At 51.3% G+C, this 23,566-nt stretch overlaps 10 protein-coding genes across 10 annotated transcripts; 6 read left to right on the forward strand and 4 right to left on the reverse strand.

The window, feature by feature from the left end:
• Positions 1-643: 643 nt before the first annotated feature.
• T069G_04189 (fatty acid desaturase domain-containing protein) lies at positions 644-1,925 on the forward strand (the record flags this gene model as incomplete). The annotated part of the gene is made up of 3 exons (XM_056171399.1): positions 644-814; positions 888-1,166; positions 1,257-1,925. The coding sequence occupies 3 exons, from the start codon at positions 644-646 to the stop codon at positions 1,923-1,925; spliced, it is 1,119 nt and encodes a 372-aa protein (XP_056032291.1).
• A 1,016-nt stretch (positions 1,926-2,941) lies between these two features.
• On the reverse strand, positions 2,942-4,230 carry T069G_04190 (MSP (Major sperm protein) domain-containing protein; the record flags this gene model as incomplete). Its single annotated transcript, XM_056171400.1, has 7 exons — positions 2,942-3,337; positions 3,396-3,524; positions 3,589-3,704; positions 3,764-3,822; positions 3,902-3,924; positions 4,041-4,111; positions 4,191-4,230. The coding sequence occupies 7 exons, from the start codon at positions 4,228-4,230 to the stop codon at positions 2,942-2,944; spliced, it is 834 nt and encodes a 277-aa protein (XP_056032292.1).
• Positions 4,231-5,425: 1,195 nt separating this feature from the next.
• T069G_04191 (uncharacterized protein) lies at positions 5,426-6,576 on the forward strand (the record flags this gene model as incomplete). Its single annotated transcript, XM_056171401.1, has 4 exons — positions 5,426-5,507; positions 5,579-5,798; positions 5,852-6,002; positions 6,067-6,576. 4 exons carry the CDS (start codon positions 5,426-5,428, stop codon positions 6,574-6,576), a joined length of 963 nt encoding a protein of 320 aa, XP_056032293.1.
• Positions 6,577-7,083: 507 nt separating this feature from the next.
• Positions 7,084-7,738, reverse strand: T069G_04192 (60s acidic ribosomal protein domain-containing protein; the record flags this gene model as incomplete). The annotated part of the gene is made up of 4 exons (XM_056171402.1): positions 7,084-7,130; positions 7,192-7,327; positions 7,447-7,521; positions 7,670-7,738. 4 exons carry the CDS (start codon positions 7,736-7,738, stop codon positions 7,084-7,086), a joined length of 327 nt encoding a protein of 108 aa, XP_056032294.1.
• Positions 7,739-8,480: 742 nt separating this feature from the next.
• Positions 8,481-10,067, forward strand: T069G_04193 (uncharacterized protein; the record flags this gene model as incomplete). Its single annotated transcript, XM_056171403.1, has 5 exons — positions 8,481-8,697; positions 8,758-9,158; positions 9,216-9,382; positions 9,439-9,838; positions 9,900-10,067. The coding sequence occupies 5 exons, from the start codon at positions 8,481-8,483 to the stop codon at positions 10,065-10,067; spliced, it is 1,353 nt and encodes a 450-aa protein (XP_056032295.1).
• Positions 10,068-10,432: 365 nt separating this feature from the next.
• On the reverse strand, positions 10,433-11,101 carry T069G_04194 (YCII-related domain-containing protein; the record flags this gene model as incomplete). The annotated part of the gene is made up of 4 exons (XM_056171404.1): positions 10,433-10,474; positions 10,548-10,705; positions 10,777-10,832; positions 10,935-11,101. 4 exons carry the CDS (start codon positions 11,099-11,101, stop codon positions 10,433-10,435), a joined length of 423 nt encoding a protein of 140 aa, XP_056032296.1.
• A 1,018-nt stretch (positions 11,102-12,119) lies between these two features.
• T069G_04195 (uncharacterized protein) lies at positions 12,120-12,437 on the forward strand (the record flags this gene model as incomplete). Its single annotated transcript, XM_056171405.1, has 1 exon — positions 12,120-12,437. One exon carries the CDS (start codon positions 12,120-12,122, stop codon positions 12,435-12,437), a length of 318 nt encoding a protein of 105 aa, XP_056032297.1.
• Positions 12,438-13,364: 927 nt separating this feature from the next.
• T069G_04196 (fes/CIP4, and EFC/F-BAR homology domain-containing protein) lies at positions 13,365-15,926 on the forward strand (the record flags this gene model as incomplete). Its single annotated transcript, XM_056171406.1, has 5 exons — positions 13,365-13,406; positions 13,594-13,805; positions 13,928-15,167; positions 15,252-15,483; positions 15,544-15,926. 5 exons carry the CDS (start codon positions 13,365-13,367, stop codon positions 15,924-15,926), a joined length of 2,109 nt encoding a protein of 702 aa, XP_056032298.1.
• A 1,415-nt stretch (positions 15,927-17,341) lies between these two features.
• T069G_04197 (uncharacterized protein) lies at positions 17,342-18,730 on the reverse strand (the record flags this gene model as incomplete). The annotated part of the gene is made up of 2 exons (XM_056171407.1): positions 17,342-17,870; positions 17,925-18,730. 2 exons carry the CDS (start codon positions 18,728-18,730, stop codon positions 17,342-17,344), a joined length of 1,335 nt encoding a protein of 444 aa, XP_056032299.1.
• A 2,639-nt stretch (positions 18,731-21,369) lies between these two features.
• Positions 21,370-23,207, forward strand: T069G_04198 (major facilitator superfamily domain-containing protein; the record flags this gene model as incomplete). The annotated part of the gene is made up of 4 exons (XM_056171408.1): positions 21,370-21,533; positions 21,587-21,612; positions 21,696-22,573; positions 22,632-23,207. 4 exons carry the CDS (start codon positions 21,370-21,372, stop codon positions 23,205-23,207), a joined length of 1,644 nt encoding a protein of 547 aa, XP_056032300.1.
• Between the last annotated feature and the right edge of the window lie 359 nt (positions 23,208-23,566).

The raw sequence follows: 23,566 nt of genomic DNA on the forward strand, positions 1-23,566 counted from the left end.
ATTTACTCCCGGGTATTCCTGCAGAGATCTGGTTATGGAGTCCCTCGTATACTGATACATTTCCAGCAAAATAACAAATCAAACCTCATGAACGTAAACAATTTCATCAATCTAAGATATATTATTCTTTGACTCTTCCCCTCAAAGCATCTCCATCGAATCCCCCTCTCTTGACACCCAACTCTTCACAAATCGTCCATCTTGTCGTAACACAACTCGTCCAAATCAGACCACCCCACCACCCTGATTGGCCCAGCGCCTCCCCCCCTCCCTGAAGCTAAGCCTCTCCAGCGCCTCTTTGCCCCTCCACAAATAGGCGGTTCTGGGTACCTGATGCACTGTAACCTCTCTGCGAATTTGTTTGGTGCAGTTTCGGTTTACTGCAAGAAGCTAGAGACACCGCTTTTGTGTTCGGTGTTACGAAACAGAACAGCCAGCCCACTTGGTCCGGTGAGAGCTCGGAATAGAGATGGCGAAGCTGCGCGGCCGTTTCTAACCTCAACATCTGTTCAACCAGAACCACGGCAGCCATCGTTGATAAGACAGACGGTCAATTGCTGCTGCTCTCCTCTGATTCTGATTCTGATTGATCATCCAAACATCGCCACATCAATCAATCTCCTCTTTCTCAGCATCTCCCCAGATGGCTCGGTCAGCCGCCACAACGGCCACCAAAGAGGCCAAGCCTCAGGCTGCTGCTGCTGCTCCAGCTCCAGCCGATGGCGATAATAATAAGCTGCACGAGTTCTTCTGGACTTACACCGAAGAGCCGCACCGCACACGCCGTCTGGCCATCATCAAGGCCCATCCCGAGGCAAGAAGCTGCTCCCTCATCTATCCCCACGCCACTCGAAATACAACCGCTAACGCAAGATATTCCAATACAGGTCCTCAAACTATGCGGCCCTGAGCCTCTGACCAAATATGTCGTTGCCGGCGTCGTCGGGCTCCAGATCGTCCTGGCCTACCTCCTGCGGTCAACGCCCTTCTGGTCCTGGAAGTTCTGGGCCGTCGCCTACGTCTTCGGCGCCACTGCCAACCAGAACTTGTTCCTGGCTATCCACGAAATCTCGCATAACCTCGCCTTCAGGAGCCCGCTGGCCAACCGGCTCATCGCCATCTTTGCCAATCTGCCCATTGGCATTCCTTATAGTGCTTCATTCAGGGTACGTCAAACCCCCAATATCGACACCACCATGTTTCACAAGCACACTCTCTTGTCAAACCAAATCAAACGATATACTAACTCTCTATAGCCATACCACCTTACTCACCACAAGTCCCTTGGCGTGGATGGCCTTGACACCGATCTTCCCACTGCCCTAGAGGCCTTCGTCCTCGACTCCATCTTCGGCAAGGCCTTCTTCTGCACGTTCCAAATCTTCTTCTACGCCATCCGCCCCATGGCCGTCTACCGCATCCCCATGACCTGGATCCACCTCCTCAACGTCGTCACCCAAATCGCCTTTGATGTCCTCCTCTTCCGCTTTGCCTCTCCCAACGCTCTCCTCTACCTGCTGCTCTCCTCCTTCCTCGCCGGCAGCCTGCACCCCCTGGCCGGCCACTTCATCGCCGAGCACTACGTCTACGAGACCGTCACCCCTACTCAGCGGAACCCGGACAACAAGGTCCCCGTTCCAGAGACATTTTCCTACTACGGCCCTCTCAACATCCTGACCTACAATGTGGGGCTGCACAACGAGCACCACGACTTCCCGGCCATTCCCTGGACGAGACTTCACGCTGTGTATGACATTGCAAAGGAGTTTTACGAGCCTCTTCCCCGCCACGAGAGCTGGGTGTATGCCATCTGGCGTTTCATCTTCGACGAAAACGTGGGTATTAGCTGCCGTGTCAAGAGAAGGGAGGGCGGCCGTATCGTTGGCGGCGCTGTCAAATGGAAGCAATCGGAAATCGAGGCTTAAAAAAGGAATACACCATCAAAGGGGGTGGTTTTCATGTCGTTTTGTGGTGTACGCAACACACAGCCATTGTTCGGATTGGGAGGGCTAGAATCTTGTAATAAGCGTTTCTTTACGATATAAAAAAAGCACCTCACTCTGTCCTTTGGCGTTGTAACGAGAAAAAAGAAGAAGAATTAACGGTTATAGATGAAACCAAGACAGACGGATTCAAGCCCTCGGGTTGGGGGCTATAGAATAGCTATGAGAAATGAAATGAAATGCTACGTGGCATGATTAGGAAGAAGCTCGAGAATATGACAAGATTCATGTATGGCAACACATTGTATAAAAACTTTCATCAATTGATTTTTTTCCAATCCTACCTACCTGACTGAGTACCTGATATTGCCCACCAAACGAGCAAGGCACGCATTCTACTTGGATCCACCGAATTACTTACAAAAGGAATAAACAGCTGAAACACCACCCCGAAATCGAAAGAACAAGCGAAATAACAAAACATGTAGAGTGAAATATTCAGAAAAGGAGGAAAGACAAAGGAATGACAGGACAGGAAAGCGAATAAAGAAAGAAAGGAGCAAAGACACGCCTATGAGATACTAAGAAAACTACTGCAAAAAAAACAAAGTAAAGTACAGAGAACTGCACGCATGCCCAGACTCACTCCGACAAGATTCAACGAGATTCGGCGAGCCAAAAAAGCATGGGACAGCCCTGCTTCCATCACAATTCTCTCTCCATTCGCCAGCACCCTTTTGGCATCGCTAAGGAGCACAGCTCACGCATCTTTTCTCCCACTTTCTTCGTACACACTCAAAATCAATGCGCCGTCCCCCATCCATCATATATAATAATTGGCCGAGTCTGCCTCTCATGATTGGCAGTTTTCATTGCCGCCGAGATGTGGGCGAGAACCTCCTCTAATTCAAGGTTGGCCGTTAACCTTGTCAGTACTTCCCCTCCTCAATCCTCATTAGCTCGGAAAGTAACATGTCACTCCTCATCAAGAGGAGAGCTTAGAAGAAGACGTAGGCAAGCAGGAAGCTGACGAGACACAAGATGGCCACAATCTTGACAGGCACACCCTCGACACCTTGCTTGGTTTGCTGAGCAAGAGCTCCGCCTGAGCTCTTCTCCGTCTCGGAACTGCCCTTAACATTGCGTTGTCGGAGGCCGCCATTCTTGTAGTTTGCCAATTCAGCTTCCAGCTGGGCAATCTTGGCCTTGTAGTCTTCTGATCCCGCTAGGACTGAGCTGACGGCGGCAGTCTTGGAGGCGGCCGACTTGGCGGTCTGCGGTCTGGAATCATCATCCTCCCTATCGTCATTGGCATAGGGAGGAGGTGCGGCGTTTGAGGCGTCGTCAGCACTTGGAGAGGAGTAGGATCGAGGCGCATCGGGAGTATCGTATGCCTAATGGGCCACCGTTAGTTACATGCATCGTCAAGCCAGCGTAAAGATTGATACGCACTCCATTCACCGCGGTAGGCTTGCTAGGCGTCGCGACGGCGGTGGGACCATGGTCAGGGCTGTCACCTGCGGGTAGCCAGTTGACTCGGATCTTTCGTTCGTAGATAGCAGACTTTTCCGTGGTCTCGAGCTGTACGTGTAACGTGCGGTCAGTTCATGTGTCCGAGGATGTAGGTAGGCGTCAAGGGACTCACCACTGAAGCAATGCTGGCGAATTCCTTGTCTGGAGTAATGGGGGCCGACTGGACGAGAAACTTGTCCCTGCACTTTGCATCCAGCGGGGGATCGGCCTTCATCGCCTGCAGAAGGACTATGCTAGTGTCAGCGGCATTGCACAAACCGTTGCTGCCTTGTAGCGACCCAACGCACCCGTAACATCGAAATCCTGGCCAGGCTCAATACGGCCCGCATTTGGTCGAACGCAGTACCTGTTAAAGAGAAGAAAACATGTTAAATTTCCATCTTGACAAGTCGGATGTAGAATCGCAAGGAGGAGGTCAATCATACTGCTTGGGAGCCGTCGTTTTCACCTGGAAAATAAAGTTAGCAGGGATCTTGTTGAAACAGGAGGTATCCACAAACAAATGCAGTCGTGAGAAACTGCAGAAGCTACAGGTGGCACATGCGGATCACGACATGGACATACCTTGAATGCCAAAGGCGATGAGCTTGGGTTCTTGATCTTGAGGATCTGCGCGACCTCGACGGTGAAGGGCCCTATGCATTGCCAGTCCGTCAATGGATGCTCTCGCTCAGGATGGCGTCACGGCCACGTAGGGCGGAAAAGACAACATACGCCGAAAGGACAGCTCAACAGGCTCAATCTCGACCGACATGGCGAATGAAGCTGCGGAGAAGATGCTGGCGTTGAGCTAGGGGCAAGGTCGGAAGCTGGGCACGAGCCGGAAAGCAAAAAGATGTCGTCGTGTTCGAGTCGATGGCGCTGCAGCGGCGGGGAAACGCGGCGGACCTGGAAAATCGACAGATGAGATTGAAAAAAAGGGAGGCAAGAATAACGAGTATCAAGAAGAAGAGACAAGAGGCTGTGCCAAAAGTATAATCGAAACAAGAGCGGGAGAGCAAGCGGTGGTTGAGAGGACGGGCAGCTGTTGTTTGATTACAAAGAAGAGATCCGGAGACGTGATTGATGGATGGCATGTCGCTTCGGCCCCTGTATCGAGATTGGCTGGCGAGGCTGAGCTGGCCAAATGAGATGCGGCATGACTAAGCCGTCTCAGGGTCTTGTGTCCGTGCAGGGGGGATAAAGCACTGAGACAACAGCGAAGTTTGCACGCTACGGCGATTTAATTTACGCGAAAAGAGACTTGGGAGTTTGAGAAGAGCATCTTGTGATGGTGCACGTGTGGAAATTGAGGATAGTTAGGGGAGTGCTGGATCTCTATCATATGATGGCAGGGTCAGATGCTCTGGAGCTACAGTTTGCACCAGTGTAGAGCTGCTGCGTCTTGTGATATCACCTCTGAATTAGCTTGGAGAAAAGTGGCATATAAGCTCAGTAGGTGAATTGACAGCTTTACACGTTGAATACGTTGGCGATGTGATGTAAACAGGCATTCTACTATACGTTCAATGTCTCAATATAGCTTCCAGTGTCTCCCTGCAGAATATTGCAGAATGTTCTGTAGGAGATAAGCACATGTATGTGTGTATGTAGCACTGACGCCATCTTACGTAGGTGTTGGTACCTAACGATTCAGACGCTGTGCAGTCAAGAGCATCTCCGAAGGTCAGTGAAGTGAATAAAGGTGCTTCAATAAATCCCACGAGTCACGTTATTTGCTTACTTATCTCGTTGACTTATTTTATCATTTTCATCAACTCATAAATGCCTTGTATTTAAGCAATTCTGTAAACTGCAGCAGCTGCAACATCTCCACTACGAGCTTTCGTTCTTCTACTGACCTTCTACCCCACACTCTCCCCATTACCGTCACACCTATTTCATCACTTCACACCCCATCCTCTCCATCTCACAGCTCTCCATACCGAGAAGAGCAAATTTCAGCAAATATGGCTTCCGATCTAGATACCCTAATTGACATGGGCTTTGAGCGGGCTCGGGCTGAGCTCGCCGTCAAAAAGTCTGGAGGACGTGAGTGTTCAAGACCACCATTTCCCAGCATCAGCGCCGCCTCATCTCACACGTGTCTTTGCAAACCGCAGTGCAGGGAGCTCTGCAGTGGCTAGAAGATAACCAGGACAAGTCACTCGAGGAAATCCAAGCTGCTCAGGCCGCGGCCCAAGATGACGACGAGGACGAGGATGAGACCAAGGCAAAGATTGCTGAGCTGGAAACGGGCGAGTCGGCCAAGTCTCTCATCTGCAATGAGTGCGGGAAGCGGTTTAGAAACCACGATTTGGCCAGCTACCATGCCACCAAGACGTATGGTCATCTTCTCTATTTTTAAATAAGAATTAAGCCTAACACCATCATAGTGAGCATACAGACTTCTCCGAGTCAACGGAGGAAATTGCGCCTTTGACCGAGGAGGAGAAAAAGGCAAAGCTTGAGGAGCTGAGAGAACGACTCAAGGCGAAGAAGGCTTCTCAGGCAGACCAAGACAAGGAGGATGCAAAGCGTAACGAGGTGATTATCTACTCTCCCTCCGCCTAGCCGTACGGTTTTGGCCCCTCTTCTAACCCATTGATAGAAAATACGACAAAAGTCTACAAAGGAAACTCAGGAAGCAAAGGAGGAGTTGGCACGCAAGGAGCAGATCAAGGAGGCTATGCAGAAGCGCAAGGAGAAGCTTGAGGAGGCTGAAGCCAAGAAGCGCATCAAGGCCAAGATCGAAGAGGACAGAGCCGAGCGCCGCCGCAAAGCCGAGGAAGCAAAGGCCGCTCGTGAAGGCAGAGCGCCTGAGGCTGCGGCTTCATCTTCCGCTGCTCCCGCCGCTGCTGCTGCTGCACCCCCACGACCCAAGGCAGATCACACGGAGGCGAAGCTGAAGCTGCAGACAGACTCGGGGAACATCATGAAGACGCTACCGGCAGAGACGACGCTGTTTGAGCTTGCGCAACAGCTGCAGAGCGAGACTGGTAAGCCAGTGACGACATTTACGACAACATTTCCAAGGAAGACGTTCCAAGGAGATGTGGACATGTCCAAGACGCTTAAGGAAGCAGGACTTGTGCCTTCATCTGTGCTCATTGTAAAATAGACTGGTGTAGTCTTCTGTATCACTGTATCAAGGCAAGGCATGAGAAGGGATACGAGGCTGCGGCGATGAAACGAGCAGCCTTGGGACGAATTCTGGGCCAAGGGTAACGTCTTCGAGCGCTTTTGTCAGTAGATGAACATAGCGTCCGTCATTACGGATACGGGGACTCCCAATCTCGAGCAGGTCGGGCCCCATTCACGCAGTTTCACAGCAAATAGGCAATGCATGCCAGTGCAAAAAAATCAACATTTGTCAAAAAATTTCTTTTTGTTCTTCCCAAGTCATTTAATTGACTATTTGTCCCCTCCCCGCGTGAACTCCGTCGTGTGAGAGCATTCATCATATTATCCTTATGAACGAAGCTACTCTGCCCAGGACGCAGGATATAGGCGCCCACTCCATCCTGTATGCATCCATCGATGTGTATAAAGACCCCGAAGTGCCATGCAGTTGAAGTACAAAGAAGCAAGAGAAAAAACAGTCGCCGCAACAGGTGGAGCTGGCCGTTTAGTCGAAGAGACCGAAACCCATGTCCTCGTCGGACTCCTCCTTCTCTGCAGAAACATATTAGTACAATCGATCCCTTCGGTTCGCGGAGTAGCAGCCAGAACGTACCCTCCTCCTTAGCCTCCTCAGCAGGGGCGTCAGCGACAGCACCGCCAGCAGCAGCGGCAGCGCCAGGGGCAGCGGCGGCACCACCACCGGAGCCGACGTTGACCAGGAGGTCCTTGATGTCCTTGCCCTCAAGAGCCTGTGTGTCGAAAAAAACCATAATTCGTCAGTGACCAATTCATTTCTCTCGGTATTTCTGGAACTTCGACTTCGTAGAGCCTATTCCGTCATGGGCGGGTTTCTTTCGGAAATTCGTACCTTGGCGAAGATTGATGTCCAGATGGGCTCAACCTCGACCTTGGCGGCGGCGATCAGGGTCTGGAGCTTGTCGGCCTATATGGTTGTGAAAATTGTCGCTTAGCACACAAAACACTCTCCCACGGTTTTTTCTCTATGTCGCCCTTTTCGCGGGGCACAGAATTTTCGGCTCTGCGCCCGGCGACAAAGGGCGATATAGCGAGGATTTTGGAAAGCAACTCACGGTGATCTCAATGCCATCGTCGGCAAGGATCAGGGCCGCGTAGGAAGATGCGAGCTCGGCGGTAGACATTGTGTGAGATTTGTCTGTGCGGATATGGGAAGATGTCAAGTCTGCACGGGAAAAGAGTAGTGGTTTGGACAATTCAATTATCACCACAAAAGGCCAGGCTAGGGGACCACAAAAAATTACCCTGGTCCAAAATTCGCGGGCTTGGAGGGCTTGAAGACCTAAAGCGAATGGGCCAATGGTTTTTCCGCGTGCCGGTTCGTGTGCCGCAAGCGGGGCTGCCCGCTGATTGGTCGGGATCGCCGCAGCCAATCAGCGGCCGGGCGTCAGCTGCAACGAGGCCGCCCGGATGCGCAACGTCGTCACTCTCCAAAAGCATCCAAACGCATCCAGAGCCCACCCCACCTTTGAGCTGAGCTTCCCCACCAGCATCTGCATTGAAGCAAGACAAGCAGCATCGCGACTCGCTGCCGTTGCGCATCCAGGGACGCTTGTTTGTTTCTTCATCTACATCTACCAGCGGTTACAGCACCGAATCTCACTAAATTTGCGTTAACTTCCACCCCTGAGAACGACCCCGAAGTGTGCATTCTAAGGCTATCAATTGGCCGACGAATCCCGGAACTAGCCATTGGATCCTGCATCGTCATTCCCGGAACAACTGGAAGCCAGGGCGTCGACGAACATCTTTTCCGCTCCCCCCAAGCATTCTAGCTGATTTACGACAGCGCAAGTTTGCTTGTGAACCATTTCGGCTCTCCCTCTTCCTCTATACTCTACACTTCTTAGGGTCACAGCAGCAGATATGGATACACCCGCAGTGCCTTTACCGCAAGATGCCCGGGAACAGGCCGTCCTAGACAGTCTCGTCGTCATCCGCGACAAGCTCTTGCTCTTGAAGCAGGACCGGACAACGTACATCCGGAGCCAAGATATTATCCCCCTCTACGATGAGACCATCTCAAGGGTCAAGGAGCTGGACGAAATCCGGACCGAGACAGGGAACAAGGAAGAGAACCGACGTAAGTTGAACCCGCTCAAAACCATGCAGAGACTCGTTTGCTAAGCTGCGCATCCAACAGTCGATAAAGTCTTGGAAAGCTGCTTCCAGCTTCTCTCTCTCTTCTACCTCACCATCGGACGCAACAATGATATCCCCGCGAGCTACGCGCTGACATCGACAATCAAGCGGCTGCTCGACCACTTGACCGAGGCTGACCTCTACTCTGCCAAGGACCTCGAGAGCATCAAATCCACCCTGTCGAACCTTTCCAACAGCATAACACAAGCCAAAACTCGTGACAGCAAGCCCGAGAACTCTCCATACCTCCTCAAGCTGCTGTCGAACCGGGTGGGGAAATGCCTGGCGATGTTGGAGAACCTCCAGAAGCGGTTAGGTCGCATTGGCGAGCCTCTGCTTGCTACACATGAGAAGTTGATTTCCATTCTACGGTCCATTTCTTTGGCAAACACAAAAGCAAATGTGCGTATTATCACCTAGTGAAATTGGATTTGAGTCGCTAACTCTAATATGGCGTAGTTCTCAAGTACTGAGGTCCAAAAACTTCAGAAGCAGCTTCTAGATATTGGAGAGAAGCGCAAAGGTGACCAATTTGTCAATGAGGACGGGTCTGTGCCCCAAGGCTCTGTTGAGATTGGCGAACTCTACCAGCGAGTCTTTAAGTGGTCGGAGATTGTATTGGAGAGGTGAGTAAATGAACAGCCGCTACTGAAACGACCATGCAATTAATACTGTGTAATAGGAAGGGAATTATGCCAGAGCAGTTCCGCCCGACATATCACACCCTTGTTGGCATCCGCAACGAGTTGGAGAAGCTGTCCCTGACACAGGCCTGGGCTCTTCGCGAGACAGACCTGTATGACTTCCAACGCCAGCTCGACAAGATTGATGAAAGCCGGCAGAATGGAAACTTTTACGATGACAAGGGCCGGCCTGCTGACCTGTATACGCAACGGACGATGCTGTACTTGATTCGGCGAAGCTACGCCTACATCTACTCCTTCATACTAGCCTCGGAGCCAGTTTCTGAGGCTCTTTTGCCCATCTATAACCAACTGCAAACTCTCAAGAGGTGTCTCGTCGAGGTACGGAACAGTGGCGGCGTGTCATCTGTCAGAGAGCTGTATCCTTATAGCATGAAGGTATGTCTCATCAATGTCACTTGAAAAGTTTCATTCTATGTGCTAACCAGTGTTTTAATAGCTCAACTCGCTTGATAACCTGAGGGTGGATGGCAAATTTGTTGTCAATGGCGATATTCCTGAAGGTCAAGGCAGTGTTAGTGAGCTCCTTGCTGAATGCTTCGATCTCAGCTATGATTTGAGAGTCGCGGCAGAGGAGAGCGCCACAACCGATACTGATGGCAAGTGATTCGTGTCTCAACCAAGAAACGTCGACCGTCCTCACGGGGTTGGTTATCTACCTCTTTGCTTATTTTGCTTTGGTCTAATTGGATGCTTTCGGATTTTGCGTTAATCCTGCGTACGTTGCATTGGGAATTTGCCTCTGGAGTGGTCGGGAAGACATTGGGGCCGTCCAGCGATGGTGTCTGATCAGCTACGCTGATGGGATGATGGCTAACGGGGTAATATCGGATACATCATATTGTTAACTTTGGCTGGGTGGCATTTGCAATTTTTTTTCTTCCTTTGTTAATCTTTTTGGATTTTTTTCTATGTTGCTCTCTCTATGTAAGGATGTATCGGACATGGGCCCTTGCTGTGTGTACTGAGCTTCTATTCGAATCTGAAGCCGTTTTTGTAGGGATAGACTTGGGCCTGATTAGTTGGTAGTGTCAGTCTCCATTACCCGACCAGATCATGTTGAAATGCGAATTTTGGATTTGTTTACCTTTTCAAGATCCCAAACACCGGCTCTCACATAAATATCGTCCTTGACCTTGTTTATAGCGTCCTCCTTGGACTTTGCAACCAAAACCATGATACTGCCAGCAAAGTCAAATGTGTTTGGGTCGTTGTCATCTGCGGGAACCTCGTTGAGAATGCCGCCTAGTTATTGACTTGCATTTAGTTCACGTAACATGGGTCGTTGAATTTGGATCCTGTGTATGAATACATACCACCCATCTTCAGCCATCCGTCCTTGAGAGTGGGGGTCATGTCACTGAAATGCTGGCTACACAGCAAGCGGTATTGCAATCAGCAAACTGTCCCATCCTTGACAACCGAGCAAATACAAATCTCATTGTGCAAGAAGAATCATTTGATGAACACGTACGGCCTCACTTCGAGACGCTTGGCCCGAACCTCGGGGCCAGGCTTGTCCGGGATGACAAGAACAAACTCATATTCGGTGGGCGGTGCCGTAGCCATTGTGCGGATGAAAGGACGCTGGATTTGGGAGAGTGGTGATAAGAGACGGCGAGCAGTGAGGCGAGCAGCCATGACGGTGTTGAACGGACGCCTTTATAATCGCAGCTGAACAAGATAAGGTATGTATGTATGAGATGAGGTGATCGTTGCTGATGGAGGTTAATGTCGGCTTAGGATAAACTTGGAGTTGGAGATGAGGGACAGGGCGCGCTAAATGTCAACCCCGAGCAGTTCCCTCTTTGGGCGTCGATGCAACAGCTACAGCAAAGATATGAGGAATATTCGTCTCAATGCTGGTTATCTGCGATATTGGAACTGCTGCCCAGTGACATTTAGGCCGCCATCATCCGCAGCATTTTATATATACATGCAACTGGTGAAGCTGTATGTAGGCTCAAGCACCTCCTGATTGGCCCAGGCGAAAGTGGTTCTCCCCAGAACAAGCCATCCAAGGCGCGCCCTTGAAAACCACCACCGCAGTTTAGGGTAGGCTAAAACAGAGCTTCTAAGCTTCAAGTTGGGGTCAATTGGGGGGTTATAAGCATGAACAAGACAAATTGTTGCATAACCGACAGCCTAGGTAGCCTCATGTCCGTAATCGGTACTGTGGCGGACCATCAGACGAAAGCACGTGCCCCGTGGAGGGTTGAAGCTCATTTCATGCAATCATGTTCGGCGGGTCACAAAACTCAAAGGCCTTAAATTGCGCTGCATGTCGTCACTGGATCTTGATTGCCAAGCCCCGGCGGTTGAAGCCACTAGATGCGGATTGGGAAGATTTGCAGGCGAGATGACCTCAAAGAAACGCCATGAATCGTCGATGGAGATGGATCTGGCAGCAAGGGTTAGATGACTTGTAGCTTCTTCCGATTCGCGATTCGTGCCCTACGTCATACTGGTAATGGGAAGCATTTGATACATATTCATCATCACTTGGGCTTCGCATCGTATGGCAAACGCAAACTGTGAAGCATCACCATCTCCATCACAACCACAAAAATTACTGCTGCAGTCACTCTCTGGACAGAGAAACCACCAAGATACTCGCATACATAAGGAAACGGCGGAAAAAGCCGACAACACCGCATCAATGGCATATCGTATGCCCCACGACCGAGACCGGCGGGTGTACATCGTCATCCACCAAGACGGCATGATAGTCCAGATTCTGGGCGTCTACGAAGAGCTGCAGGATGCCAACCGAGACTGTATCTTCCAGGCATCGCAAGGGGGAATCGAGCTGCTGCAGGACTCGCCGACGACAGGCCCCGACAAACACCACATCTCGCCCATTGAGCCCGCGCGGTGGGACACGCCTGACGGGTTGTCGTGCTGGGTCGAGAGCCATACGGTTGAGCCGAGCCGAGTTGTGAGCTCGAATCTCGAGATACGCAGACCAATGGCGTGAACGATGAGAACGACAAGACACGCCGATATACCTATTTGATACGATACAATGCGATGCGATGCACAATGCGATGCTATATGATACCTCAGTAGCAAAAATAAGAAATCATTACGAATACCAGTACCTACCTCTCTATCCGCTCGGTGTTGGTGATGATGATGATGACGATACTACAAGCTAGCAGCTCGTGTGAGGTGGCGAAGTGAGAGGCGAGGAGAATTACATGTAAGCTGCTTTGTTCTCCGTACAGTACGTGTAATGTGCAGCATGTACAGAGTAAGCGAGATGGCGGCAAACAGGAGGGAATTCGTACACACAGCAAACACACTCGCACAAAGGACATGCATTTAAATGCTCGTTAGTTTAAAGACAATGCATAAGCGCAAGCAATGCAATATAAAGACATCCAATAGCTTCATCCTTCATGCTGCAGCCCAGGTTGATGAATGAGATGGAATGAGTAAGCGTTCGCCCGGCTATTTCTCCGTGCCACGTTTTGCCGTTGCGTTTCTGGCGGGAGCGCTGGAGATTGGCGGGGTAGCACCTTGCAGGGTCCCGCACAGGGGACCTCTTGGAACTTTGGGGGGGAAGCTACAGGCATATAGCCGCCGTGTTTTAGCGCCGCAAGCCCCTAAAAGCACGGGGCTAGTTGCCTGACCAACTCCAACAAGCTGCGCCTCGCTCGCCCTACCGAAAGCCCAATAGGGACAAAGCCGCGCATTCTCTCTCTCTCTTTAACCCCCCAATGTCACAAGTCTGACTTCCCCACGTCCGGGTCAAGAGAAACCGCACACGATACCGCAGGGCTTTTGCGTCCCTTTTTGAAGCATTGGACTTGAGCAGTAGCAACAAGTAGCAAGCAGCAGGTATCCTCGGCTTTTATATGAGCTGCGCCCTTGTTCAACACCGTCAGTGGCTTCTCCCGTCATGGCCGAGGTGGACGTGCCCACCTTTGGCGCAGAGCTAAAGGTGCGTCTGAGTTGCGTGGCGATGGCTGTCTGTGAGGAATGAGTTTGGTGATGAAGGAAAAGGAGAAGGGAGAAGGACAAGAAGAAGAAGAAAGAGGAGGAAGAGAGGGGAAATACAACAAGCAGAGACAGAAGCCTAAACAGGACTTCCGTGATCCCTTGCGTGCGCGGCGCTGACAAACTCTCAGGATGGCTTCAAGGCGGCCAACGCCTGGGTCAACAATGGCATTACCTGGCTCGACGAGATCCAGCAGTTCTACCGCGATCGCGCCGCCATCGAAAAAGAATACAGCGCAAAGCTCGATGCGCTGGCCAAGAAGTACTTTGAGAAGAAGAATAGGAAGATCTCTCAGCTGAGCGTTGGCGACACCCCGACTCTGACCCCCGGCTCGCTGGAGAGGTAAGGCCCGACATTCCGACAAAGAAATGAGACGCTGTAGATATGCGCGGCGTTGGTGCACCGCATCAGGAGAGAGACTGCTGTTCAAGACATCGTAATGCTGACAATGCCTCTCTCTATAGCGCTTCCTTGACGACCTGGTCCACGCAGCTTACGACGCTCGAATCTCGCGCCTCCGAACACGATCGCTATGCAAACAACCTCCTCTCCCAAGTGGCCGAGCCCCTTAAATTCTACAACAACCGCTTCGACGACTTGCGCAAGCGCCATGCCGACTATGCCGACAAGCTCGAAGCCAGCCGCGACGCCGTCTATGCTGATTTGCGCAAAATAAAGACAAAGTACGATGGCACATGCCAAGAGCTCGAGAGCAAGCGCAAGAAGACCGAGTCGCACTACGACAAGGCCAAGGCCCAGAACGCCTACCAGCAGCAGCTTTTCGACATGAACAACGCCAAGAACACCTACCTCATCGCCATCAATGTTGCCAACAAGCAAAAGGAAAAATACTACCACGAATATGTCCCCGAAGTCATGGATAGCTTACAGGACTTAAGCGAGTTCAAGACGCTCAAGCTCAACTTTCTGTGGGATGTGGCGACTCGTCTGGAGAGCACCATGCTTCAACAGAGCAACGGCATGATCGAGCATCAAGGCAAGGAGATCCAGAGGAATCTGCCTCACTTGGACTCCATGATGTACATGCGTCACAACATGGGCGCCTTCCAAGAACCGGCAGACAAGGCCTTCGAACCAAGTCCCGTCTGGCACGACGACGACCTTATGATTGTGGACGAGACGGCTAAGATCTACCTGCGCAACGTACTAACCAAATCCAAGGGCCAGCTGGGGGAACTCCGGAGAGAGGTTGACAAGAAGCGCAAAGAGGTGGAATCTATGAAGCGGGTCAAGGAACGAGTTCGGGAAGGAAAGGAAAAGAAGGACGAGGTCGAAGTTATCCGCACGCTGTTCGCCATGCAAGAGGATCTGATTGCCGTGGACCAGAAACGGCTCACGGCCGAGGTCGAAACCACCACCATCACAACTGCAGTTGGTGATGTTACGCTGGGGGCAAAGAACCACAACTTTAAGAGCCAGACCTTCAAGATACCGACCAATTGCGACTTGTGCGGTGATCGCATCTGGGGCTTGAGCGCCAAGGGATTCGACTGTCGAGACTGTGGCTACACATGTCACAGCAAATGCGAGATGAAGGTGCCTGCGGATTGTCCTGGCGAGCAGAATAAGGAGGAGCGAAAGAAACTCAAGGCTGAGCGCCAGGCCGCTACCAACAAGCTCCTCACGCCCGACCCGGCGTCCATGTCAAACGAGAGCCTGGCCCGATCCAATACCATGAACTCGGTAAGCTCAACGTCAGCGCGACAGTCTGTCATCTCCGGGCCGCAAACTCCGTCAGAGGACGCACCCTCTGAAATTGCCCCCAAGACCACCGCACCGGTTGCAGCCGTAAAGACTACAGCTGCAGCTCCCGCAAAGAGGAACAGAGTAATTGCACCCCCTCCCACAGCGTATATCTCGGCTCCACCAGCGGGTAGCACCAATGGCAATGCGGAAAGAGAAGAAAAGAAGGGCAAGGTTCTGTACCAGTTTGATGCCGGTGGTGATGGAGAGCTGTCGGTAGCGGAAGGCAAAGAGGTGGTGATATTGGAACCCGATGGTAAGTTGGAAAAACCCCCCCTTTTCTTTAATAGCCCTGGATTCTAATATAGTTTTGCAGACGGCTCCGGCTGGATCAAGGTTCGTGATGGCTACAAGGAGGGTCTCGTACCGGCGACATATCTAGACCTCAACTTTACGCCGTCGACATCCTCGGCATCCGCTCGCCCATCCTCCACCTACTCCACGTCAACAACATCATCGCTGGCGCTCAGCGCCGCGTCACGGAAGAAGGGCCCTGCGGTAGCGCCCAAGAGAGGCGCCAAGAAGCTACAGTATGTGGAGGCTCTGTACGACTACACCGCTCAGAGCGACGCCGAGCATTCCATGACGGAGGGCGAGCGCTTCGTGCTGGTCAAGGAGGATTCCGGGGATGGCTGGGCGGAAGTCGAGAAGGCTGGTGTGACGGCCAGTGTGCCTGCTAATTACATCCAGGCTGTGTAGGGGAGACAGCGCTTGGTGAGATGGTAGGTGGCGCTCTGGTTTCTCTTCGAATATAAAGAAGATGAGGAGAGGAGAAGAGTAAGAGTAAGAGAGGGGATGTTTCTGGTACGAGACTAAAAGAAGACTGAAACTTTGGTTTGCCGTTAGAGGAGATGGAAACACTCAGGGGGCATCGAACCAAACAAAAAGTAATAGGAGGCGAGCCCATGCTAACAAGAGGGAGAGCGTGTATATATATAGATGATTACGATGGCAGGGCTTTGGATGATTCAAATGTTTTCTTTTTTTTTTTTTTCCTTTTTTGACGGACGATTTTTTATGTTTTTGTACTTCCGCTTTGCATTGCATTGGGAGGAGTATGGCAGGAGAGGCAAAGAAATTGTGTACATATCCGTATATTACCTATCTACACGAAGCGTTGCGAGCCCGTCATGCTGCTTGCTGGATCAGTTTTCGTTCTTGTTTCTTTAGGTAGCGGGATTTCGTATCGAGGGTATATCATCGAATTAGGTCTCAGAAGCACACAGCATAAGATGAGAGTGAAATTGTGTCTTGATTTTTTTAGACCGTTTCAACAGCCGTTATATCTTTATTTTAGTACAAGTGGTCCCATTTCCCATATCACGTAGAGGTAGAGGCGAGTTCGTCTAGAGTACAAAAAGAGAAGAATAGGTGAAATAGGAGAGAACAGGAGATAAGAAGAAAAGCAGCGCTTGCGAGAAGGAAAAAAAGAAAAATCATACACAGGATGAATCTCATGCAATCTCCAGATCCATCCCGAAAACAACCTTGTATATATATATAAGTCATTTCCATAGCCTATCCTCCGTCCGAGAAAAAAAAAAAAAGAGCTGCAAACAGCCAGCCCCATCCCCTTTAACCAGTCTTTCATATGCAGTTGAGCGTTAAAAACCTAGGATATCATGCATGCCGTATTTGCTCCCGTACCACCTGCCCCTGATTACCCCGTGAAACGCCATGGGAAAAAGAAATAATAATTGTGTATCCCTCAAAGCCACCTCTCCCAAATGTAGATAAAAAAATGACAAGGGCTGAAAGTAAAAGTAAAACACAAAGGGCAGATGAACCGAGAACCAGAAGCTCCTAATATGCGTTCACCATATTGGTGATAGTTGATCTTTTGATCACCCCAAGGCGCAAAATAAGGAGGGGGTGAAGGGAAGCGCTCATAAAGGGGGGGAACAGAGGGGAAACAAGTCTATGGATTATATAATTTTGTCTTTGTGAGGGAGATGGTATGTGTATATAAAAACAAGAGGAGGGTATTTTGGAGGTAAATAGAAGAGCGGGGAGTGTGTGTGCAAAGTAGCAATTTTCATAGTCGCTTAAGACGGCATACCGCAATCTGGTGTCTCATCCATGTCGGGGAAGCTAAGCTCAGCAGGCAGTGGTTCCTAGATCATCTGTGCTGTTGGGGCTCCAAGCCCATGAGGATTGAGGCTGTGACGTAAGGCGTCTTGCAGCTCTGCAATCTGTGCCATCATGGCTAGAGAGTGCTGTGATTGTTGATCCATCTCGGACTTGAGCTTTTCGTTCTCCTCTCGCACCCGCTTGATTTCGTCTCGAAGGTCGGACAGTTCATCTATGCCCTGGCTGCTCAGACGGCGTTTGCGCTTCGACCCAGACTTCTCGCTCTCATCGTCTTCTGGGGAAGCAACGATTTCGATTGGAGAGGCAGAGGTGTCCATGTTGGTATGTACTCGTCGAAGATGCTCGTTAAGATTCTCCTGCCGAGAAAAGCCCTTGCCAGTATGTCGCTTGCAGTTGGGGTGGGGGCAGTTGACAGTGTTCTTGGGACCGCCGTGCTTCCCATGAACTTCTCGCTCATGTCGGAGAAGGCCGCCGGAATATGTAAACCCAGGTAAATTCTCACAACCTTCGGCCGGGCAACGGTAGGGACGTTCGTGCTTGTCCATATGTTTGCTGTGAGAGTGTTGGTTTGATGCACAAGATCGAGGGACTGGGGAGATGACTTACTTCCATTCGCACTTGCGAGAGAATGCTCGAATATCCTCCTTACAGTCATCTAGTGGGCAGTGAAACTTGCCGTCTGACTTCTTGTGAACCTCACGCTCGGGCTTGGGAATTTGTTTTAGCCGCGATGACGGAGAAGATATGTCACTTCGTGGAGGCTCCTTGTTTTCCGGTATGGGATCTGGGAGTGGCGGCGCATGCAGCGCAACTTGAAGAGGCGATGAGAATTCTGGTGCTCCTAGGTCGAGCTGAGACGCTTCCGGAACGACGGCATCGTCGTCTGCTAGAATATCTCTTTCGTCTCCAATGACGCCTCTGTCGTCCGGTAGCAGAGAGGCTTCTGCGGTATAATGGCTGAGGTGCTCGGCAACATCGGAGTCGGTATAACGCTGCTCGGCAACGTGGTCGTGCTCGTCGCCTATGGGGGGATATGCGCCCTCATGGATAAAGGACCGAGGCTCGTATGCGACGCTCATGGTGGCCTGCAAGTCGGAGATGTACCCCAGGCGCAGTTTTGGGTGCTGGCGGCACAAGCCTTTAAGCTGTGCGATGCGCCGGAGCGATGATGAGGTCGAGGGTGGCGCTGCAGTCGAGATGGAAGCAGTCACTGCCCTCGGAGTGCGGCCTCTGGAGCAAAGAGCGGCAGCTGGCCGTTGGCTTGTGATTCCCACGGCCTGTGACGAATTGCTGGGCCGGCTATCGATGCTTGGATTAGTTCGAGGTCGCGCAGAGCGGGATGATGGCCTGAAAATTCTGGTATGAATGTTTTCGACAAGGTTCTCGTCAGCTCCGCTTCCTGACCAGATCATTAGTGGATTAGTCAGGTGAAGATCACGTGATGTGGCGAGGTGCTGGCGTGGCTGGTTTGGTGGCTGTGCCGCGGTTGTGCGTGTGCTTGTGCGCGGACTCCGGGAGGGAACTTGTGCTCGTATGAGTTCGCATGTGCTGCGTAATAATGCTCCGAGTCCTTGTCCTTGTGGGAAAAGCTGCTATTCCTTCAATGTCTTGTGAAATCCAAACGCGCTCTTCCGGGCCCTTAATATGTCCGAGAAGTTCTAGGCAGCTCCCCCTCTGAGGCGTGACTCGATTCGGATGAAAGACTTGCCAACCCACCACCACTAGACGCATGCCTATCGAATCGATCTCCGTGACTCATTACCGTAGGTGTATTATCTCGTAAAGGTTCATGACACACTCCACCTTGGCACGTGGGGCAAACTACAACGCAAAGCTGCGCCTCGGCGGCCGTGGTATAAGACGAAGACATAACGGCGTAAGAGCTGTGATGTGCGGTTTGCCAGGCGGCAGCCAAGGCGCTGCTCACTCGAGCATAGCACGTCTGTGAACCTTGTAGCTTGCTGGGAGCTAGGCACAGCTCCCCGACCGGTGAGAGACCAATCTGATGGGAGGGCTGAATGCTTGCCTAGAGTAGCTTAAGGTAACCAGGTAACCAGGTAACCATTCATCTCGCATCGCCTTGCGCATCTCATAGGACCTCATGGGTGAAACGTAGCCGGTGTCTTTCCTTGGCTAGCCTGTCGACGCGCTAGGCTGAGAGATGGGAGAAGCTGTCGCCAACGAATATTCAGCTTCACGGTGGCTGTCACCCTAAGCCATAAGACGAAGCTGGTGGGTGGCTGTCAAAGAGCTGTTGGAGCCGAGGATCCCCAAGGCTTATGCAGGACTTTGCGGGTGTGTCTGACGTCCCATGTGCCCCTGGCATGGCCATGTCTACCCGTGACGGAAGGGGTGGCATCCTACTAAGCGGCGGGCGATACCTATTTCTGCACTTTTGATAACGGTCGTGCTTGACTCAAACCATGTCGTACCAAGCAGCCTTGAGAGGAAGTGTACGTGATGAGAAATCCAATGAGGGCTGCTGAGAGAGCAATGTGGTGATGTGTTCAGTCCTTTGAATGAGACGACACCCCCGCCTCTCATCTCATGGTCACTTGATGCACGAGATGGAGGTTGTCGGCGATCCGTAAATAGCTCTGTGTCCGCGTAAGGATGGCGGATTTCCGCGTTGGCTGCCAACAGGTTGAGAGATTCGCACCAGAAGACGTCTTGCGCATGACCTAGGGGGCTTGAGGGAGGACTTGTGTCATGGAGGTCGCCTCATGGACGAGGAGGAGCATCCTAGGCCAATTAATCCAGATGGCGACGTCGAAAATCCAGCAGGGGACCCAGGCAAACATGGTTGTGCGATGAGCTGGAGAGACATTTGGCCTGAACCTTGGCCTGAGGCGGGACGATTTAGAGCATTTTATGTGGAAGAGGAGCAGAGCCGCATGCATGGGAGGGAAATATGAGGCTGTTGGAGCGGGGACTTGAACATCAGGCATTGACGCAGGCGAACCAAAGCACGAGGCTGGCAGGGCAGATGTTGGAGATTGGCGTCAACGCCTGGCATCCTCAGGCAGACAATATGCAGGTGCATGCGGCGGTGGGAGCTGCGACAGTGACGCTGCGGTTTACGTGCAAGATTGTCGACAAGCATCGAGTGCTGGGATGAACACTGGGGTGTTGCAAAGAATGAGAAACTGAGCCATGCTCCAAGTGTTTCCAACCGAGTTGTTGAAGCAAAATCCACGACGGTTGTTGTTGTGGTTACCAAGCACGGCTCGGTACATGCAGATCAGCGATGCATGGACGGAGCCACTGGTACCTCACCGAGCACATTTAGGCACCAGTTCCAACATAGACCGAATGAACCAAGACACCTAAATCCTACATGTACCCTACGAATGTACTGCATGGTGCAGAGCATACAGAGCTTGATGTTAATCGGCCTTTCAAAATATCATTGTCTTGCTCCATCTGCTCACCGAAAAATACAGACTTCCAATGCTGTTCATACTAGAATGGAGAGAGCTGTTAGTTAGTGTGAGGACCCGCCTTGACAAGGTCAAATCGGCAGCGAGATCCGACTGCCGAAGCTCAGGAAGCTTCCGTTGGAGCTACCGCAAAAGTACCTCGAGGTAGCAGTATCTCGGCAATCTGCTTGTAGATCTATTTGATACAGGATATTCAGATTTCAAAATTTGGGTGAATAGTAACAAGAATCTGCGGCTACAGGTAATTGGACTAGAAACGTTCAGTTCCAATGCTTTCCATATTACATGATAGTTTCTGTCTTATCGCAATCCGGTCTCGGCCCTTGCATCTGTTGAGCTTAGCCCTCGGCTACCGAGGCGTTAAAAAGTTGGTGGTTAATCGCGGCAGACTCAATCACACAATCAACCTTAAAAAAAGATTCTCCCCCACTTTCTTGCTGCTTTTCCTCCATTTTCTCCCTCATCAAGAAACTTGATACTACCTCTCACAAGTTGGGCTTGTGCTTTGAACGTCACACAATCTCATAGTTGAGACTTTTCATCTCTACGTCCTTTACTGTCGTGCCGGTCGGAATTGCCCTCATCATACGCTTGAAGTGTGCTCTCCCAAGATGGCGTCGCAATCAGCATCGCCTCCTGGCGATTTCAAGCAAGCAACCATGAGCGAAAGCACTGCTCGCTCTCCTTCTGTATCATCTCGCAGTCCTGAAGGCGAGGAAGAGGGCGGTATCCGACCGGCCGACTACGACACAGAAACGGTGGAGAGGGTCTACAAGTATGTACTCGCATAAAGATGTAGACATGATTAAGCTAACTCATCTCTACTAGGAAAATTGATCTTAGAATTATTCCACGTCAGTACAAGACTTCACTCTCCTAATGCTTCTTCCTTAGCAACAGTGTCTCCTGGAAAGAGCTCAAACTAACCAAGCCTTAGCTTTCTGGATCTTGTACTTTCTTTGCTCGGCAATTCGCTCCAACATTGGTATTGCTCAGACGATGAATCGTGACAAGGGCCATGATCTAGAGACTGTCCTTGGGCTCACTCCCAAAGACGTATCCACTGCCCTTGCTCTCTTCTATGTGTCCTACGTCATCTTTGACTTTCCATCAAACCTCATCATGAGCAAGCTCAGCCCTCGAGTATGGATGGCCAGAATCGTCTTTGCCACCGGAGTTGTTGGCTCTTGCTTTGCAGCTGTCCAATCTCCTTGGAGCCTCAAATTTCTACGCTTCCTCCTGGGCTTGGTCATTGCTGGCATGTGGCCGGGCATGGCTTTTTACCTCACACTGTTCTATCCACCGTCTCGAACAGCCAAGCGAATTGGCATGTACTTTACTGCCTCTCAAGTGTCCGCTGCTGTGGTTGGCCTTGTATCAGCTGGATTCCAGTTGATGGATGGTGACAGGGGCTTGGTTGGCTTTAGATGGATGTTTCTCGTATATGGACTTGTTGCTGTTGTCCTGAGCTTTGTGCTACTGTGGTGGCTTCCTGACCGACCCCTGGCACCGGGACAAGAGAGAAAGCGCACTGGCCTTTTCAAATGGCTTCCAGCCACCCCCGAAGTTCTCACTGGTGAAGATGCCAAAGTCCACTACTCTGAGTTGAAGCGTGTCTACCATGCTCGTCCATGGGGCCTGAGAGATCTTGGTCTTGTGCTTCTGGACTGGAGGCTGTGGCCTTTGTGTCTAATGTACTTTGGAGTTGTCGGAGTCGGAATAGGCACTCAACTCTACGGTTCAGTCATCATTGCTGCAATCCAGCCAGAGGCGAGTGATATAGTGGTCAGCTTGCTTTTTGCTCCTATCTGGATTGTGAGTCTTCCCCTCCTTTGCTCTCATAAAGTTAAGATTCTAACTGGGCATGCTACAGATGGACCTCATTGCCATTCTCCTGGTGACACCTGTTTCTGATCGCTTTCATCGCCTTAGACCATTCTTCTTTTCCGCAGCCGTCTGTATCCAGATTGCGGGCCTACTGACGACGACCTTTGCTCTTGAAAATGGCTGGGCCCGATACGGTGGTCTTTTGATGGTGGGCTTCGGCCTGGGACCGACTGTCCCCATTTGTATGACGTGGACCTCGGAAATCTTTCAGCGCCGACATGGCGAAGTTGGTGTGGCAGCTGCCACAGCTCTGGTATCTGGTCTTGGAAACTTGGGCAGCGTCACCACCACGTACGCCTTGTATTCTGGCTGGCCAGAGGATTCCAAGCCTGGACCTCACCAGTTCCGTAAGAGCAACCTTACAATGATCGGAATTCTCTGTCTCAGCATTCTTAGCTCCGTGGTCATGCTGGTATTGCTCAAGGTCGTCGGCAATCCTCCGAGCTCCAAGCTCCACGACAACGACTCAGCTAGCGACTTTGAGGATGGCGCAGCAAGACGGGAGGCCACGCAACGTGGATTCGGTAAATTCTCTCGACGCTCCCAACACCAAGAGATCTAAATTCTCGCCTGTGAGGCGTCTCAATTAAGGCAGCATCACTAGCCATGACTTGGCCTTCAACAACAGCTTGGCAACGACGTCTTCACAGCCCACTCTTTCATTCACAAATGGGCAATTCAACCTGTCATTCTTATTATGCTTATTTCAAGGGCGGCGTATACACTGCCGCCATCTTGGATAATCCTCTCATTACTTTTATCCTTCTGCGGCCGCCATAGCGGTTCGTTTTCATGGTCGAACTCACTCCACACCTGCGGCCGCCACTCATGGTCTGTTGCCTCCGACAACACCCCAGAACTGGCTCCCTCAATGTGGCAGTGCCGTACCATCATTTCCGAAAAGAATTGCGCAGTGGACTT

Source organism: Trichoderma breve, chromosome 2, assembly GCF_028502605.1.
Source record: "Trichoderma breve strain T069 chromosome 2, whole genome shotgun sequence".
In the NCBI taxonomy this organism is placed as follows: domain Eukaryota; kingdom Fungi; phylum Ascomycota; class Sordariomycetes; order Hypocreales; family Hypocreaceae; genus Trichoderma; species Trichoderma breve.